This window comes from Quercus robur, chromosome 9 (assembly GCF_932294415.1).
Source record: "Quercus robur chromosome 9, dhQueRobu3.1, whole genome shotgun sequence".
Classification (NCBI taxonomy): domain Eukaryota; kingdom Viridiplantae; phylum Streptophyta; class Magnoliopsida; order Fagales; family Fagaceae; genus Quercus; species Quercus robur.
The window spans coordinates 41,438,886-41,454,826 of record NC_065542.1 but is presented as its reverse complement, the minus strand read 5'-3'; the positions used below and the strand labels follow the sequence as shown (position 1 = coordinate 41,454,826).

Below are 15,941 nucleotides of genomic sequence, written 5' to 3'. Positions count from 1 at the left end.
TATATGTAAGGTATTTAAGGTGAGAAATGAACACTCTTTTTAATTTTATTTTATTTTTAGTCATTCTACGAACACAATAAAAATTCATGACATTTCTAAATTATCCTATTATCTCACACATGGGTTATTAAAAAAAATTAATTGCAAATTGTAATAGCCCATTATGAGATGATAGACTAATTTGAGAATATTATGAATTTTTACTCTATTTCTAATTTTATTGATTTTCTTTATAAGCAAGGAAACACCACGCCCAAGGCAAGAGGGAAGGACAATAATGCCCAAAAACATGTGGTAATCACCATTGTCACAAGCTTGTTCATTACTCCAACATCCACAAACAGTTATGGTGGCTACAAACACAAATGACCCATGGAACAAGTCAAGTCAACCAAAGTGGATTCATCTCTGACCAAACCACAGAACATGTATTTGGGCTTATAACCCCACACGTGCATGCATCTCTAAAGTGAATTTGCTTGAAAAACGTGGCTATGACCTCGTAGCCATATGGTTTACCAATCAGGATAACGAGACCATAGTAATATTCAAAAGCATTTCATATATTCTGGAAGAATCGAAATCATGTATTACTTCTTTGAGGAAGCTTCGTAGCAAAGAGAAAAAAAATTCCACTACAAACCGTCAGATATGACTTCAATATGTGTAAAAACGTTGCAATATATACGGTACCATGTGATGTAAAATGTTACATTTTATCTTTGAAACACAAACACAAACACAAACATGAATGGTAAGAGAGTAGGGAATGAAGCGAAGGGAAATAGCAATGAAGTAAGGTATAGAGGGATTCGTAGAAGACCATGGGGTAAATTTGCAGCAGAGATACGTGACCCTTCAAGAAATGGAGCAAGACTATGGTTAGGGACATTTGATACAGCTGAAGAAGCAGCAAGAGCATATGATCGAGCCGCCTTCGGTTTTCGAGGTCATTTAGCTATCCTCAACTTCCCAAATGAGTACCAATATCAAAATCCCAGCTCTTCTTCTTCAAATTCAAGAACTTTTCCTTCCTCATCTTCTTCTTCAGCTCGTGGCAAGAGTTTTGGCAAAGTGGGTTCATCTACTGGACAAGAAGGGGAGGTTATAGAGTTTGAATATTTGGACAATAAGTTGTTGGATGAGCTTCTGGAAACACATGCGGATATAGGCAAAGGGTTTGGCAACTGAAAATATATCATTGGTTCATTAAGAAAAGGACATGTCTTTTTTTGGCCAATGTATGACTGATGTTTTTTCTGTTTGCTTGTTTGTTTTTTATTCACCTTTTATGTATATATATGTGTGTGTGAAAGAATTTGGTAGTTTATTCTCAGATTCCACCCTTTTACAGGGTTTTCTTCCCCTCCTCTTCCTCTTTTGGAGTTTTTTTTTTTTTTTTTTTTCATTTCGTCCTAGTAAAAAAATGCCTCTTTTTCTCAGTATAGAGGGTTCTCTCTCTCTCTCTCTCTCTCTCCCTGTTTTTTTTTAAAGGTCAAAGAACAAAAACTCAGGGCACAATCAGGTTTTGGTTAGACTTCAAATTGACTGAATTTATCAGTCTTAGGATAGCTTCAAGTTCTGTAACTTTTAGCCCAATTTTATTGACCGGAGTGTGCCTCAGTGCCTTTACAGCTGTACCAACAGCTATTTCTTATTTAACTTATTTGTTTATGTACACTTTTTTTAAAACTTAATTTCTTTCTTTTAGGTATAACAATACTTTACAACAAGAAGAGTTAGAAAAAACCGCATCCAAATGAGCCTGATACATGGATGCGTACAAGCTAGAGATACTTCAACCAATGACTTCTAATAAAAAAAAAAATTAATATTTTTTTTATAAGGAAAAAAAAAAAAAAAAAAAAGGAGAAGAAGACATCTGCTTCCTTCTAAACAACATAATTTGAATCGTTGAGCTGCTTAGATCAAAACAACAGACGGCCAAAAGTGATGCCATACAAGAGCAGAAGTCAAGCAGACCATTACATGGGCCTTGGAAATGATATTCTTTCTTTTACCGTTATGTGCCGGTTATATCAAAACGATAATAGCTACCTAAACAAAGATAAAAGATATAAACTATGACTAATATTATATATGCACTAGTAAGGCTCTAATTTGACAATGCAAAGAGCACTCAGAACAAGTGATAGTCTCATAATTTGTCCAAACATACATGTCAAACCCCACATAATTCGGAAGGAAATAAGATAACCACAATATATAGCACTACTATGTTACAAATGGTATAGCCAATCCACTTGATTATGGTACACTACAAAGTACCAAAACAAAAAAAAGTTACTGTTTGTTAATTTTTTGAAATTCAACCAAGTTTCACTTTCTCTTTGTTTTGTTTTCAATATCAAGAAGTTCTTCCAACAACTTGTCATCCAAATACTCAAACTCAAGAACCTGTTTCTCAAATTGCTCACTCCTAGTTCTTTCCATATTCTGGAACGTTGATGATGAAGATGGGGAATTGGAAGATGGTGACAATGATAAGGATGATGTCATCGATGTGGGAGGAGGGGATTCAACTTGGGGTAAACGATGTTCATCAGGGAAGTTAAGAATGGCCGAGTGACCCCTCATTGCAAAGGCAGCACGATCATAAGCTCGAGCAGCCTCCTCTGCCGTGTTGAAAGTCCCAAGCCACACGCGGCCTCCATGCTTAGTCGAGTCACGAATCTCTGCTGCGTATTTTCCCCATGGCCGCCTTCTTACTCCCCGGTATCGCACATCTTTTTCTCTATTTTTCACCTTCTCCTTGGAGTCTTCTTCCATATGGTGGTATATGGACTATGGTCAAGCTGGGTGAGTCGTCTTAGCATTTATACTGGGTGGAAAATGGACCTAGCTTGGCAAAAATGTGGAAGTTGACGTAACATTGGGTGCAAAATTTTGTAACGTGCTAAAGAACTCTTTGATGGAGTTTGAAATATAGGTGCAACGTATGTGTAATCAAGGATATTGTGGTTTTTTAAAGGGGCTACTTTTTGTGCAGGTTTATCTGTTTGGAATTCTTATTATTTATGTGTATCAGTGTATCTAATATTCTTCTAAAAGCAAGTTCAAAGCAATCAGGTTCATCAGCTTCCCTATTTCTCATCATGTTAATGTCGTTCATTACTTAAAAAATATGGATAACAAATTAATTATAATAGGATAGAATAGGTAAGGTCATGCAATTTTGTCAACCTAATTCATTATCACATTTACATTGTTACTTTTGCTAACTTATTACCACTAACTAGGGTGCAAATATAAAATATATGATGTTGGATTTGGATTTGAAAGGGACAAAATTCAATTTAAGTATGTGTTAGGATTATTGTAAAGCTAGATCATTTAGCTAATTTGATGTCAATGGCATGTTTTGAGGTTGATGGTGAGGTCATAGGCTTACGCATTATATTTCACCAGCAGGATTGCAATGTCGATGGGTTATGGCACTCACAGCTATTGAAGGAAAAATATATAAAGTAGAAAACAAAAACACTATACAGTAATGAAAACAGGAAACCACAATAAAGAAAAAGGATTGTCATATCAATTCATGTAGTGCATGTCACAAGGCCACCACTAATTCCTAAAAAGCCCAACACATCAATCCCAGCCTGGACGACCCACAATAATTTAGATTGATAACTGAGGTATCCATTTTGTTCCGCTATTTCTGGAGTATGGGATTTGGCATGTAGCAAACTAGGGTGGTGCGGGGTGAACAATTGTAAAGCCTACCGACGAAAAGGGAAAGCCATTTTAACTTTTAAGAGCATTAGCATTGAGTGCGCTAAAACACCCAAAATGCTATTTTAGCATACCAAACAGCAAAAAGTGGCTTCATTCGGCGTACCATTTGCTAAAAAATTTCACTCTACTCCAATAGCTGATTAGTGTAGCATCTGCCCCTTTTTTTTTCTTCTCTCTCTCTCTCAATTTGTCTCAAAATATTACCAACGTTTTTTTTTTTTTTTTTTTTGCGGTGGTGTTGAGATCAGCTAAGATCAATGGTGTTTTGTTATGGGTTTTCTTTGGTGGGGGCATTAAGATTAGCAGTGGTTTGCTATGGGTTGCAGCGGTGGTTGTGGGGGTAGTTCTTGGCTGTGGGTTTATCTAATGGGTTGTGGCAGTGGTTTTTGTGGTGGTTGTGGTCATGGTTTTTTTTCACTGTTGCTGTGGGTTTGTTTTTGTTAAAATTATTTTATATTATTTTAATGGCTTGTATGCTAAAATAACAGATGAGATAAAAGGTGTATTGTTAAATAATGCACTAAAATAGCAAAAGTGGGTTTTTTGATGGGCTAAAATAGCATTTTTTTTTTTAGCACATCAGATGCTAATGCTAAGTATGCACCAATACCAACATATAAACATGTCAATTGATGTCCAACACAGTACTGGTAAACTCCATTATCATCGAATAAGATATCTAAGTTCAAATTTTGATTACACCAAAAATTAATTAGTGTCTTGATCTAATGATAAAGAATAATTATCATAGAACATATATCATATATTCAAATCTATCATATCTCAATTGGTAAAATCTATTGTCCTCGAATAAGAAATTTGGAATTCAAACATCTTCTACACCAAAAACCTCTTAACAAGATGATAAGAGATCATGAAGTGGACGTGATAAATTGAAATTTTATCATGTCTATCAGAAATCTATCCTGAATATAAAAATAAAAAAACAACAACAACAATAATAATAATAAAAAGTAATAGTAAGGTCTTAGCAACAAAAGTTCTGCTGAAGGTGGTGATATTGATACAAAATGGACATGTTTAGACTGGTGGTGGGTAATGGTCGTTATCATTATAACTCAGACAAGCCCTTCAAGCTAGTTTATTTTAATCAGTAACATGCACATGTTCAAACGGCCTGATTGAATAACATTAAAGTAGCTAATAATATGCGTAGTAAATTATGTCGGCCCTATTACTGATTTTACAGATTAATTTTGGTTTTTCTCTTGGGGCTCGGGTTAAATCAATGTCCAAATCTATAGGTTTTCGAATGGGTGCCTACTCAATCTTTAAGGATATTCTATCTTACTTTTGTCTTCTGATTGTGCACTTCTATATAAAACAAAATAATTGGTCTCTGTTTCACATATTGCTTCTCCCCCAACAACTGTCACATTGGAAGCCTCAATGAGGGGTAGGTCGTCCTACTAGTCTAGAATTTCTAGATATATTCAAGCAAAAACCTCGTATTGGCTAAGAAATAAGATAGATCTAATTTCCTATACATGGTGATTCATTAGAGATGTCATTAAGGCCAAGCTTTCCATATACAAACATGTACAATTTTGATTTTGATAATTCTATAGTTACAATAAGAGAGTGATTTTGAACCCTAGATGGCTGGATGTCTGTTAAAAATACAAGGAGGAGTTAGTTGAGTTACAAAGCTCTTGACCAAGCACATGCATAAAATTAGGCAAAAGAAAAATCACCTGAAAGTGCAGCTCAGTTTTTCAGTCATTTGTGTAAACTATAAAGAATATACAGCAAAAGACAATCTATTTTAGGAACGAAACAATGATAACGAGATTATCTTTCAGAAGTTTGAGTTGCATGTGGAATCAACTACGATTCCGTAAAGCTCCCAAAAGGTAAAAAGAGCTAAATCGAGAATTTCTATTGCTAGCTCATACAATAAAATCTATCAAAGAATGGAAAGCAAGGAATTGTTCCCAATAGTTTACCAATGCATACTAGCCACTAATTTAAATTAATGCTTGGTAGGTAGTATTTGACATTATCATCCTCAATCACAATTATAAAACATATACTAGCTCTTTTCACCTACAAGCCCAATTATTGGGCTAGTTCCCTCGAAACATAGCTGATTCAGGAATAATGCTCGGGCCCAGATGGGAAAGTCATCATGGAAACAAAGTTATAATTATGGGGTTTTCCACTGGTGTTATAAAAATAAAAAAACCCTCACCCAATAGAATTAGTTTCCCTGGCATCTTGCTAATGCTTCCTCAGTATCTGAACTACCATGTCATAATGAATAACACAGTGCAGGAATGACAGTGCCATGGATTATATTCACAACTCATGATGATCAATTTTACCTGATTTATTATATTAACATTACTCATCAAAAAATAAATAAATAAAAAGATACAGATTAACATTGTCGGCATAGTTACAGGTATTCATTTCACCAGTGTTTTGCATCAGCATTATTAACTAGTAGGGAGTCCAAAAAATCCACATCATCCCCACTCCACAAAAGTATTTCTTGCCAAGGTCAGCACCTAGGCACCTATGGCAGCATCTTTGACAACAACAATTTACTCCACATTAATTAACTATCATCTATTTAATGAAAAAAGAATAAAGAATCTCACCAAAAGATATACGAAACTAACCAAATCACATGCAATTTGTCATCTACAACAACCAAGCTTTAGTACCAAAATTTTGGGGCTAGTTATGGATCCTCAACAAACTAATTATGGTCAGTCACATGTCATCTAAATAACATAAAATACAAACAATAGCTCAGCAAGTTATGATCTAAATAGAAGAGTATCATCTTGGAGACAATTCGATTTTAAGGCGTAACATGCAATTATAAGTACAGCTTAAAAAAACCTAATCTATAAACACAAAATGACGAACAATAGCTCTGCAAATTATGATCTAAATATAAAGAGAATCATCTTGGAGATGGAATCCACCTTTTCAGTGTAACATGTAATTACAAGTGAAACTTCAAATGCCTAATCTATAGATACAAATGATTAACATCGCTGGCAGTGTTTAGCATGATAGTTATTACCTAGTTGGGAGTCCAAAAACTCCACATCATCCCCACACTACAAAAGTATATCTTGCCAAGGTCAACACCTAGATTCCTATGGCAAGCATCTTTGACAAAAACAATTTACTCTTCACATTAATTAACTAGCATCTATTTATTGCAAAAAGAATCTCAACAAACTATGTACATCATTATTCAAGTGAAAACACATTTAATTTGTCATCTACAACTACCAAGCTTTAGTCTTCTCAAAAAAGAAAAAAGAAAAAAACTACCAAGCTTTACTACCAATATTTTTGGGTCAGTTATGTATCCTCAACAACAAACTAATCAAGGCTGACCGACAAAAAAGACAAACAATAGCTTTGCAAATTATGCTCTAAGAACAAGAGTTTCATCTTGGAGACGGAATCCACCTTTTCAGTGTAACATGCAATTACAAGTAAAACTTAAAAATGTCTAATCTATAGATACAAAATGATTAACATCGTCAAAATAGTTACAAGTATGCATCTCACTAGTATTTTGCATGAGCATTATTACCTAGTTGGGAGTCCAAAAAGTCCAAAACATCCCCACACTATAAAAGTAGACTTGCCAAGGTTGGCACCTAGGAACCTATTGCCCACGCATCTCTGATAACACTAATTTATGCTTCACATTAATTAACATTTTTTATGGTGATGATGTGGAACCTCACCAAGGCAGGGTCCTTTAGACCCACCCCAGGAGAGTAAACCATAGATGCACAACCCCACCCGCTAGAACCGTGTATTAGGTAATCCAAGAGAACTCATAGTATGGATCAAACCCAGGATGTTTGGGTCTCCAACTCATCCCAAGCCTCCAACCACTAGGCTACACCCTGACAGATAACAAACATCTATTTATTGAAGAAAAAAAAAGAATAGTAACAAACCCTATACGTCACTATCCAAGGACAATCACATGTGATTTGTTATCTCAACAACAACCAAGTTTTAGTAACAAATTTTGGAGTCGGTTATGAACCTTGAACAGACTAATCAAGTTCAACCAAGTCATTTAAATAACAAAAAAGACAAACAATAGATCTGCTAATTATGATCTAAAAAGAAAATTATCATGTTGGAGGTGGAAGCTGCCTTTTTCAGTATGACATGAAATTTCAAGTGAAGCTTAAAAATGCCTAATCTATAGATTAAAACGAACTAAGTGTGCGTTTGGAGTAGCTTTTTGCTAATTTGCTGAAAGTTGGTAAAAGTACAATAGTACCAAGATAATGTGAGGTTTTAAAAAGCTATATATAAGCAAATAAAAGTCTAATAAGCTCTACCGAAAAAGCCAAACCAAACACACTAAGCTATTAGTGAACAAAGCGCTAACACATTGATAGATTTGAGTGAGATCTTTTGTAGACTTGTCAAACAAGATATTCTACATGCAAAGCAACTTTAATAATGCCAATCGCTAACACATTGATAGCTTTGAGTGAGATATTTTATAGTCTTGTCAAACAAGATATTCTACATGCAAAGCAAATTTGATAACGCCAATTTACTACTCTTTACATGTGTTAACTAATAAAAGATAAAGAAAATTGTTTATTGAAAAAATAAAAAAGATGAATTTCAAAAAGCAATGGATATCACTTTCCAAGGAAAAATAAAATCACATACAATTGATAATCTAAATAACCAAAAAAGCACAATCAATGATGTGAATTCTAACAATGAAAAAGAATATAACGTGCCTATGAGGAATCTTGTAGTCACAAAACTCATCTGTACATCACATGCAATATGCATTAATTTAAAAAGCACATAAGAAACAGATACTAAATGACTTATAGATCATTTAAGGAGGAAAGGACTAACCTCAAGATTGGTCTGCTTATGACTTATTTTGGAGTTCGGACTGCTAAAGAAGGCATCTTTTATTCTTCTGCTTCAGGAAAATTTCAGTGAAGTTAACTTTGTTCCATTAGGGTTCCCTTTCATATTTCTCCTTGTCCATGAACCTAGCTAAAAATAGAAGGGACAAAAAAATAAATAAAAGATTATCAGCAGCTGAAACTCATTATGCAGATTGCAATTGTACAGGAATGTTAAAGCCTTTAATATGGTTGAACAAAAGAAGAATCCTGTTAAAGCATAATCTGATTATTGTATAAAGAGCAAGACAAAGAAGATATTTGACTAAAATATTACTGCTATCCACCACTTTTTTTATAAGTAACATAAAAATTATTAAAAGCACTATTCTTATAAGTAGGATGTATACAACAGAATAGCAAAGAAAAAACAGAAAGAAGCAAAGAGATATAATAACAATACAAAGGGCGAGAGATTATAGACTAAAAGGCAAAGCATCTATAAATTTCATGAAAGAAGTCGTGGAGAAAGTATGGAATTTGGAACTCCACTGGTAAAGGGTGTTCAGAAAGAGGAACTTACGGTGAAGCAAGGATAACTCCCCCTCAAAAGTATGGAGAGTCCTCTCTTTCCAAATGCACTACATGCAACATAAAGAACCTGTTCCCAATGCTTCCCCACTTCTTAGATCGCCAAATGTCTCCTTCCAAGACTCCAACATAGCAAGTACTAAACTGGGCATTACACACATAACACGAAATAGGCATAGTAATAGATACCATCATACCGCAGGTCCATAGCAATAGGGCAATGTAGAAGAAGATGGTCCACAGACTCCATTGGACTTACTATACAACATCAGCCTGCAATCATAATTTCCTTCTATTATAAATTATCCGTTGTCAAAAATTTTCTTACTGCTACAGTCCACATGAAGAAAGTCACTCTTAGGTAGGCTCTACCTCTCCAAATATACTGCCAAGGAAAGGGGACAGACCGTGCATTCCCTAAACTAACCACTCGTAAAAGAAACTTCTTACCTGAAAACCTTTCTTTGCTGATGAGAACCACACCAATCCATCACTTCCCGTTTAGACAACCTCCATTGCACAAAAGGTCATCAAAAAAGTGTTCCAGCAATACTATATCCCAATCTTGAGTTTCTCTAATGAAAAGCAACTTTTCAATGCAACCGACCATTAACTGACTCCATATAACCTCAGGATATTTGTTTCTGAAAATTCAATTGCTAGTCCAATGATCCTTCCAACACAAAATTTTAGAGCCATCTCCCACAGCATCTAAGAGGCAAATTTATTCCAACCATTTACTTAATATATTTCCACAAACCAACCCATAAGGAGCTTTGACAATGCCAGAACACCAATCACCCCTACCAGTATCATATTTGTGATCAATCACTTTCCTCCACAATGAGTCCCTTTCTACCACATAATGCCACAATCATTTACTATGAAAGGCTTAGTTAAAAATGAGGTTCTTCATTCTCTAATACCCAAATGCCCACTTTGGATCAGGCTACACATTGTAGACCTTCACCATATGGAACTGATGCTCATCCCCAATAAAACCCCATAAGAAATCCCTTTGTATTGTTTTCAATTTATTATCCACACTAACAGGTATGGAAACAAATACAACCAAAAAGTAGGGAGAATGAAGAGCGTACTCTTAATTAGTGTAAGGCATCCTCCCTTTGATAGATAAAGTTTCTTCCACCTGCCAATCTCTTTTCCATCTTCTCTATTATGCCATCCCATATATTGCTAGCTTTAAAATGAGCCCCAAGAGGGAGTCCCAAATATTTCATTTAAAGAGAAGAGAACTTAAAAAGCCCAGAGTGTTAGCCAAGACCTCTGCCTCTGTGACCATCCCTACAGGCACCATCTCTTTTTTGGTAAAATTTATCCTCATACCATATATTGCCTCAAACCATAACATAATACAGTTCAAATGGTGAATCTAATTGACATCTGCATCACACAGAAAAAAAAATCAAAATATCATTGGCAAAAGGCAAGTGTCATTTCATCAAAGCCTTAGTATTTCCTAAAGACATAGAAAAACCATCTATAAAACCTCTTGCCTTCTCCTTAGTCATCAACCTACTAAAAGTCTCCACAACTAGTACGAAAAACAATAGGGAAAGAGGGCCACCTTGACATATTCCTCTACGGCTGTCAAAGAAAAAATTTGGATTTCCATTGACAATAACAGAAAAGCAAAACAGTAGAGATGCAAAAAGCCTTGCTCCTTGATCCCAATTGCCAAAATTAACTATGCTGAGTAGGCGCTGGAAATACGCAGGAAGCCCAAATTTTATGAGGGAAAAAATAAGAGTAATAAAGTGCACCCATATATCACGAAAAAAGAACATCAGCAAAAGCCACAAAAAGCACATGCACCTGGTATTAAAACCCCCAACCACCCCCTCCCTTCCCCCAACACCCACGCAGCCCCCCCCCCCCCCCCAAACCAAAAATTAATAATGATAAAAAGAATGAACACACTTGTGCACCCACCCACACACCTCCCCCCTTTCTCCCCTCCTTCAAATCTATTTTATTTTCAGTCCAAAATATTCTTTAAACCAACATCACAGTCCTTGCATCCTAAAAACCACAAAAACACGCATGTACCAGGTTTTAACCCCCCTCCCTCCAGGAAAAAATATAATAAAAAACAAAAATAAAAAGAATGAACACACTTGTGCACTGACTCACAAACCTCCCCCCCCCCCCCCGCCCCTCCCCTCTTTTCCTTTCTCCCCTCCAAATCTTTGAACTTTGTTTTGGCTTTACAAGTGATGCCAGTTTACCTAGTCTGAAATAGCAGCACAGCACTTGCATCCCAATGTTTCAGCAAGTCAGCTAATGTTCCTAGCAAGAAAAGAACTCTAAGACACTGATAAACGTAATGGGATCTAAGAGGGATTATTGATAGAAAACATGCAATAGATTACAATTAGGCATAAATAATGACAACCCAAAAGGTAACAAGATCTGCAATGGGGTTAGACTCATTCAAATGATATTTCCCTAAATATCATTGGCACTGCTGAAACATACAACATGAACTCATGTATACTGCCAAATGAAACATACAACATGAACTCATGTATACTGCCAAATGGCAAAAACTGCATATAGTGAGAGAACCAATACTCAAGCAACTAGAGACATAAATAAAAATAAATAAATAAATAAAATCAAAGACAATTTACAGATGAGTCTCAACAGTCAGATCAGTAAAATGATGCTGATGCATAACATTAAGTTGCCAACAACACTTTCCGCCACCTCACACTTTGAGTGGTATCATGTTAAAATCACCACCACACTGTACACATCCCCATTCCCACCACCAAAACACCAATACCACCTGATTTCAACTAGGGCCAACACCATGACCAACTCTTCTATGGCCTTCGCCAAGGTTTCTGGTCCATGCACATCACATGTTCTTTGCATGGTAGTGGTCAACAATGATATCTAGTTTTCATTTTAACTTCCAAATGAGATATTGTACATTAGTCAACCACCAAACACAATAAATTCTTAAAAATATTTAATTTCAAAACATTTTCATTTCTCATGACAATAACTCTTACAGACTTCATGACCTAAAAACCATAAGTTAGGATCTTTCTCTTTTTTTTTTTGGATAAGGAAAACAAAATTTCTGTATCTATAAGGTGTACTAGGGTAAGTATGCCCCTCCATTCACTGTTGGATTGCATTAAACAAATTAAAACCTATATCCAAATCAAGCCTACAGAGATAGTATTTTTATGTTTGTCCAACAAATAAGAATGCTCAAATTGTGATGCAGACCAATGTTGAATAAAGCAAAAAAAATTGTTTGTTTTTCCCACTAATAATAAGGTAATTGTTAGCTCAGGAGGTATAAAGTATGATGTAAAAACAGTTTCTTAACACAATTATTTAACAATTTTTTTATAGCTCTCATTAAAACATTGTACCAAATTTCAAGAAGCACAGATATTTGTAAATCAAACCTACAATTATAGATAGTAAGAACTTAAAATCTGATGATGATGAAAAAGCTAATCAATTCCATTATAAAATAATAAAAAAATAAAAAATAAAAATTTAAAAATGAATTATAACAAGTTGTAGAATGATAGTACCATTGAAAAAATGCATAACAAGAAATCATTAAGACATGCTTAGCTAGCCTCAATATATGACATCATAGTAAACATGGTCCCCTTCCTCAATGTTCCCACATCCAGATTGCATAATTTGTTCCCAATAAAGTACTGCAGTAAAGTAAATACAACATCAAAATCTTAATGTCGTCATTGCATGCCAGACAAGAATGTACATTAATGCAATGATTTCCTTTGTTCCAATCAAAGCATCTGTCACAATGACCTCACAATGACAATAGCAATTATATACATCAATGTATCATCTAAAACATTTGGAAGACCATAACACATCATATGGTATTAAAAGAAAATATCCGTACACTTTCTACATTCCTCAAGTAACTACCGGGACAAGGACACTGAAAAAAAATAAAAAGGCCCCAGTCCATGTTCATATCTGATTTTGTTACAAAATTTGATTGAAGAAAAAGAATCAACTGGTACCATCATATTGTTGTCCCAAAGGCAGGTAACCACCCACTGCAAGATTTACAATTGTTTCCTTTTCTTCTCCAAATAAAAGTGATTCCGTTGGAAGTTCAAGATTGCCCAAAGGAGATGCCGAAAACCAATCTCTGGCCAAAGGACAGGTGTTGAGTACAAGTAACAGTATGCACTCTGCCAGAGAAGAAAATTACTTAAGCGAGTCTCACCAGAAGTACGGATTAAGATATCAGGATCAGGTGCAACTGACACATACATATGCTTTTCAATATCTATTAATTTAATAAGGTTCTCCCTTTCATCCTTTTCAATACATTCAAGTCCTATTAAGCCATACCCAGATCCACTTGCATTCAGTAAACTAATCTCCTCCCACTTTTCTTCACATGCTTTTTCTACGGCATGCACAATCTCATTGGTCGAATTGTAGGCAACACATATTGACAAGACCGCCTTGGAGTTATTGGCAGTGGCCACCATTGCCCTCTCTGCTGCCAATCTGACAGGTTCACTCAACAATTTTAGGTCCCCCAAAAAGTGCACCCTAACTCCATAGCGATTTACAATGCTCTCTTCCTCCATCAACCCTTCAATTTTTTCCTGCATCAGATCCATCAAAGATTGAACTTCTTCAGGACGTCGTTTGAAATTATCAATGCTGAAGGCATAAATTGTTACATATCTCACACCCATCTCATAGCAGTACTTAAGCATGGACATGAGAGCCAAAAATCCAACTCTATGTCCAGTCCCTTCAATCATATTCTGCTTTTTTGCATATCTACGATTTCCATCCATGATGTATGCAATATGTTCAGGAATGGGACCAACAGAGAGTACACGAAAAGTACATTTGCGGAGGAAAGTAACAAAGTTCTCAAAGATCCAATTTATTCTACTCCTACCATCTTTCTTCATTATAGAACCTTGTATAAGCACTAAATCTCCCAAAAGGACCTGTCAATAAAAAATCAAAATTCAGTTTAATTTGGTTAAAATAGCAAAGTTACATAATCAGAAAGCCCACACAAATAAATTTGTATAAATTAATACACCAAATATGGCAGTGCGTATTGGCTGTTAATTACAAATTTACAAGAGCTCACTAGCTGTTTAGAGACCTATGATCAGACTAAAAAAACATTCTTTATAAGAGGTACCGCATTTTCTATGATCGGGGGAGCTGCTTGAGCAAGATAATATAGACTAGCTACCAAGCTTGATAAATAAGTCAAAAAGCAACTTGAGTATTTTAGAGAAAGGGAAAGTCTGAGCGCCATGTGTAGCAGCTACAAACTATATATGCATTACACATTTCTTGTTCCAATTTACGTGGAAAACAAGCCATCTAACATTGCTGAGTCATGCAAAAATCACACATAATTTGATCTAGAACATGACCCAAACCATGATACTATAAACAAAAGACAAACTAAGTAATTAAAATATGGACAACCTTGGACTAACACTCTCCCAACGCATCAAAACATTATTAGCAAGAACAACAACTCAACATTTTACCGATTCGAGCCAATAGCAGAAGAATAAGAAAAAGAGAGAATATACTCAAACTAAATGCAACAAACATCATAAGCAAAGAACAACCAAACCTCACATTAAACTAGACAAAACCAACATGCACCTTTACACCAATCCAATCAAATTGGATACAGGCCAATTATAAATTGCACAAACTCGACCAAAACAGATAGAATAGTAGACGTGGAAAAATCGAAAAATTACAATAAAACAAACTACAAGAAACTCAACACCGACAAGCGTAAATGAAAATGACAGTATCAATCATTTGGCAGAACCTCATTCATAAATAAAATGTACCAACCGATTCTTGGAATCAAAATGAGAATAAATTAAAGAACAAATCCGACTAAGCAATTGCTAACTCAGGCATCAAATTAATATCACAAATTCGAATCGTGCAAAGCGCGAAGACCCCCAAAAAAAAAAAAAAAAAAAAAAAATCATCAAAAGTAAATGACAGATATACAGCAATTGCACAAAATCAGATACAAAATGTGTGGCATACTATACTTGTACTCGGATTTGGCTTTGGCGCAGTTTGAATCAAATATATAGAGAAAACTAGTCCAAATTAAAATACATGAATATCAGAATATGTAAAATCTAAAATGGAACTGGGTTGCACAACCGTAGGAAAAAGTGTAATACCTGAGATGGGGAGGAGGAAGGAACGGCGAGCGATGTCAGTGGCTGTCGGAGGGAGGCGGCTAGGGCTAGGGCTTGGGTCTGTTCAGTCACTCTCTCTGGGTTTCTGAATCTTACATATCAGATTTCAAATGGAGTTTTGATTTGAATTTTGTAACCGGTCAGTTTGTTTCTTACGTGTAAATTCACTTTTGTGATTTCGCGCGTGCGACGATTTCCTTTTTTTTTGGTTTAGTGTAATATATTTTTCACTTATCTTTGAGGTTTACACTTTTTCTCACATAAATTGCCATTTAAAACTACTATTATGGTCGGAAATGTATATATAAAATAAAAAAATAAAAATAAAAAGATGAACCAGTACTGTAAAATTAAAAGAAAATAGATATTAAAGAGACTAAAAAAAAAGAGGTTGTTTGATGAGAGGATATTACTAATTAACAAGGTTAAGTAGATGAGTGGA

The 15,941-nt window shown here is 35.2% G+C and overlaps 2 protein-coding genes and 1 long non-coding RNA gene across 3 annotated transcripts; 1 reads left to right on the top strand and 2 right to left on the bottom strand.

The window, feature by feature from the left end:
• The first annotated feature begins 616 nt into the window (after nucleotides 1–616).
• On the top strand, nucleotides 617–1,662 carry LOC126698415 (ethylene-responsive transcription factor ERF098-like). Its single transcript, XM_050395622.1, has one exon. The coding sequence runs from the start codon at nucleotides 748–750 to the stop codon at nucleotides 1,189–1,191; it is 444 nt and encodes a 147-aa protein (XP_050251579.1). The 5' UTR covers nucleotides 617–747; the 3' UTR covers nucleotides 1,192–1,662.
• Nucleotides 1,663–2,785: 1,123 nt separating this feature from the next.
• LOC126698417 (uncharacterized) lies at nucleotides 2,786–11,065 on the bottom strand. Its single transcript, XR_007646454.1, has 3 exons — nucleotides 9,235–11,065; nucleotides 8,656–8,802; nucleotides 2,786–6,310 (listed from the first exon to the last, which is right to left on the bottom strand). It is a non-coding gene; the product is annotated as an uncharacterized LOC126698417 (long non-coding RNA).
• A 1,901-nt stretch (nucleotides 11,066–12,966) lies between these two features.
• Nucleotides 12,967–15,710, bottom strand: LOC126698414 (dehydrodolichyl diphosphate synthase CPT3-like). Its single transcript, XM_050395621.1, has 2 exons — nucleotides 15,482–15,710; nucleotides 12,967–14,248 (listed from the first exon to the last, which is right to left on the bottom strand). Exon 2 carries the CDS (start codon nucleotides 14,207–14,209, stop codon nucleotides 13,337–13,339), a length of 873 nt encoding a protein of 290 aa, XP_050251578.1. The 5' UTR covers nucleotides 14,210–14,248; nucleotides 15,482–15,710; the 3' UTR covers nucleotides 12,967–13,336.
• Between the last annotated feature and the right edge of the window lie 231 nt (nucleotides 15,711–15,941).

What these genes read in the sequence shown, in the direction of transcription:
- LOC126698414 (XM_050395621.1), bottom strand. Translation starts at nt 14,209, where the DNA reads ATGAAGAAAGATGGTAGGAGTAGAATAAATTGGATCTTTGAGAACTTT.
- LOC126698415 (XM_050395622.1), top strand. Translation starts at nt 748, where the DNA reads ATGAATGGTAAGAGAGTAGGGAATGAAGCGAAGGGAAATAGCAATGAA.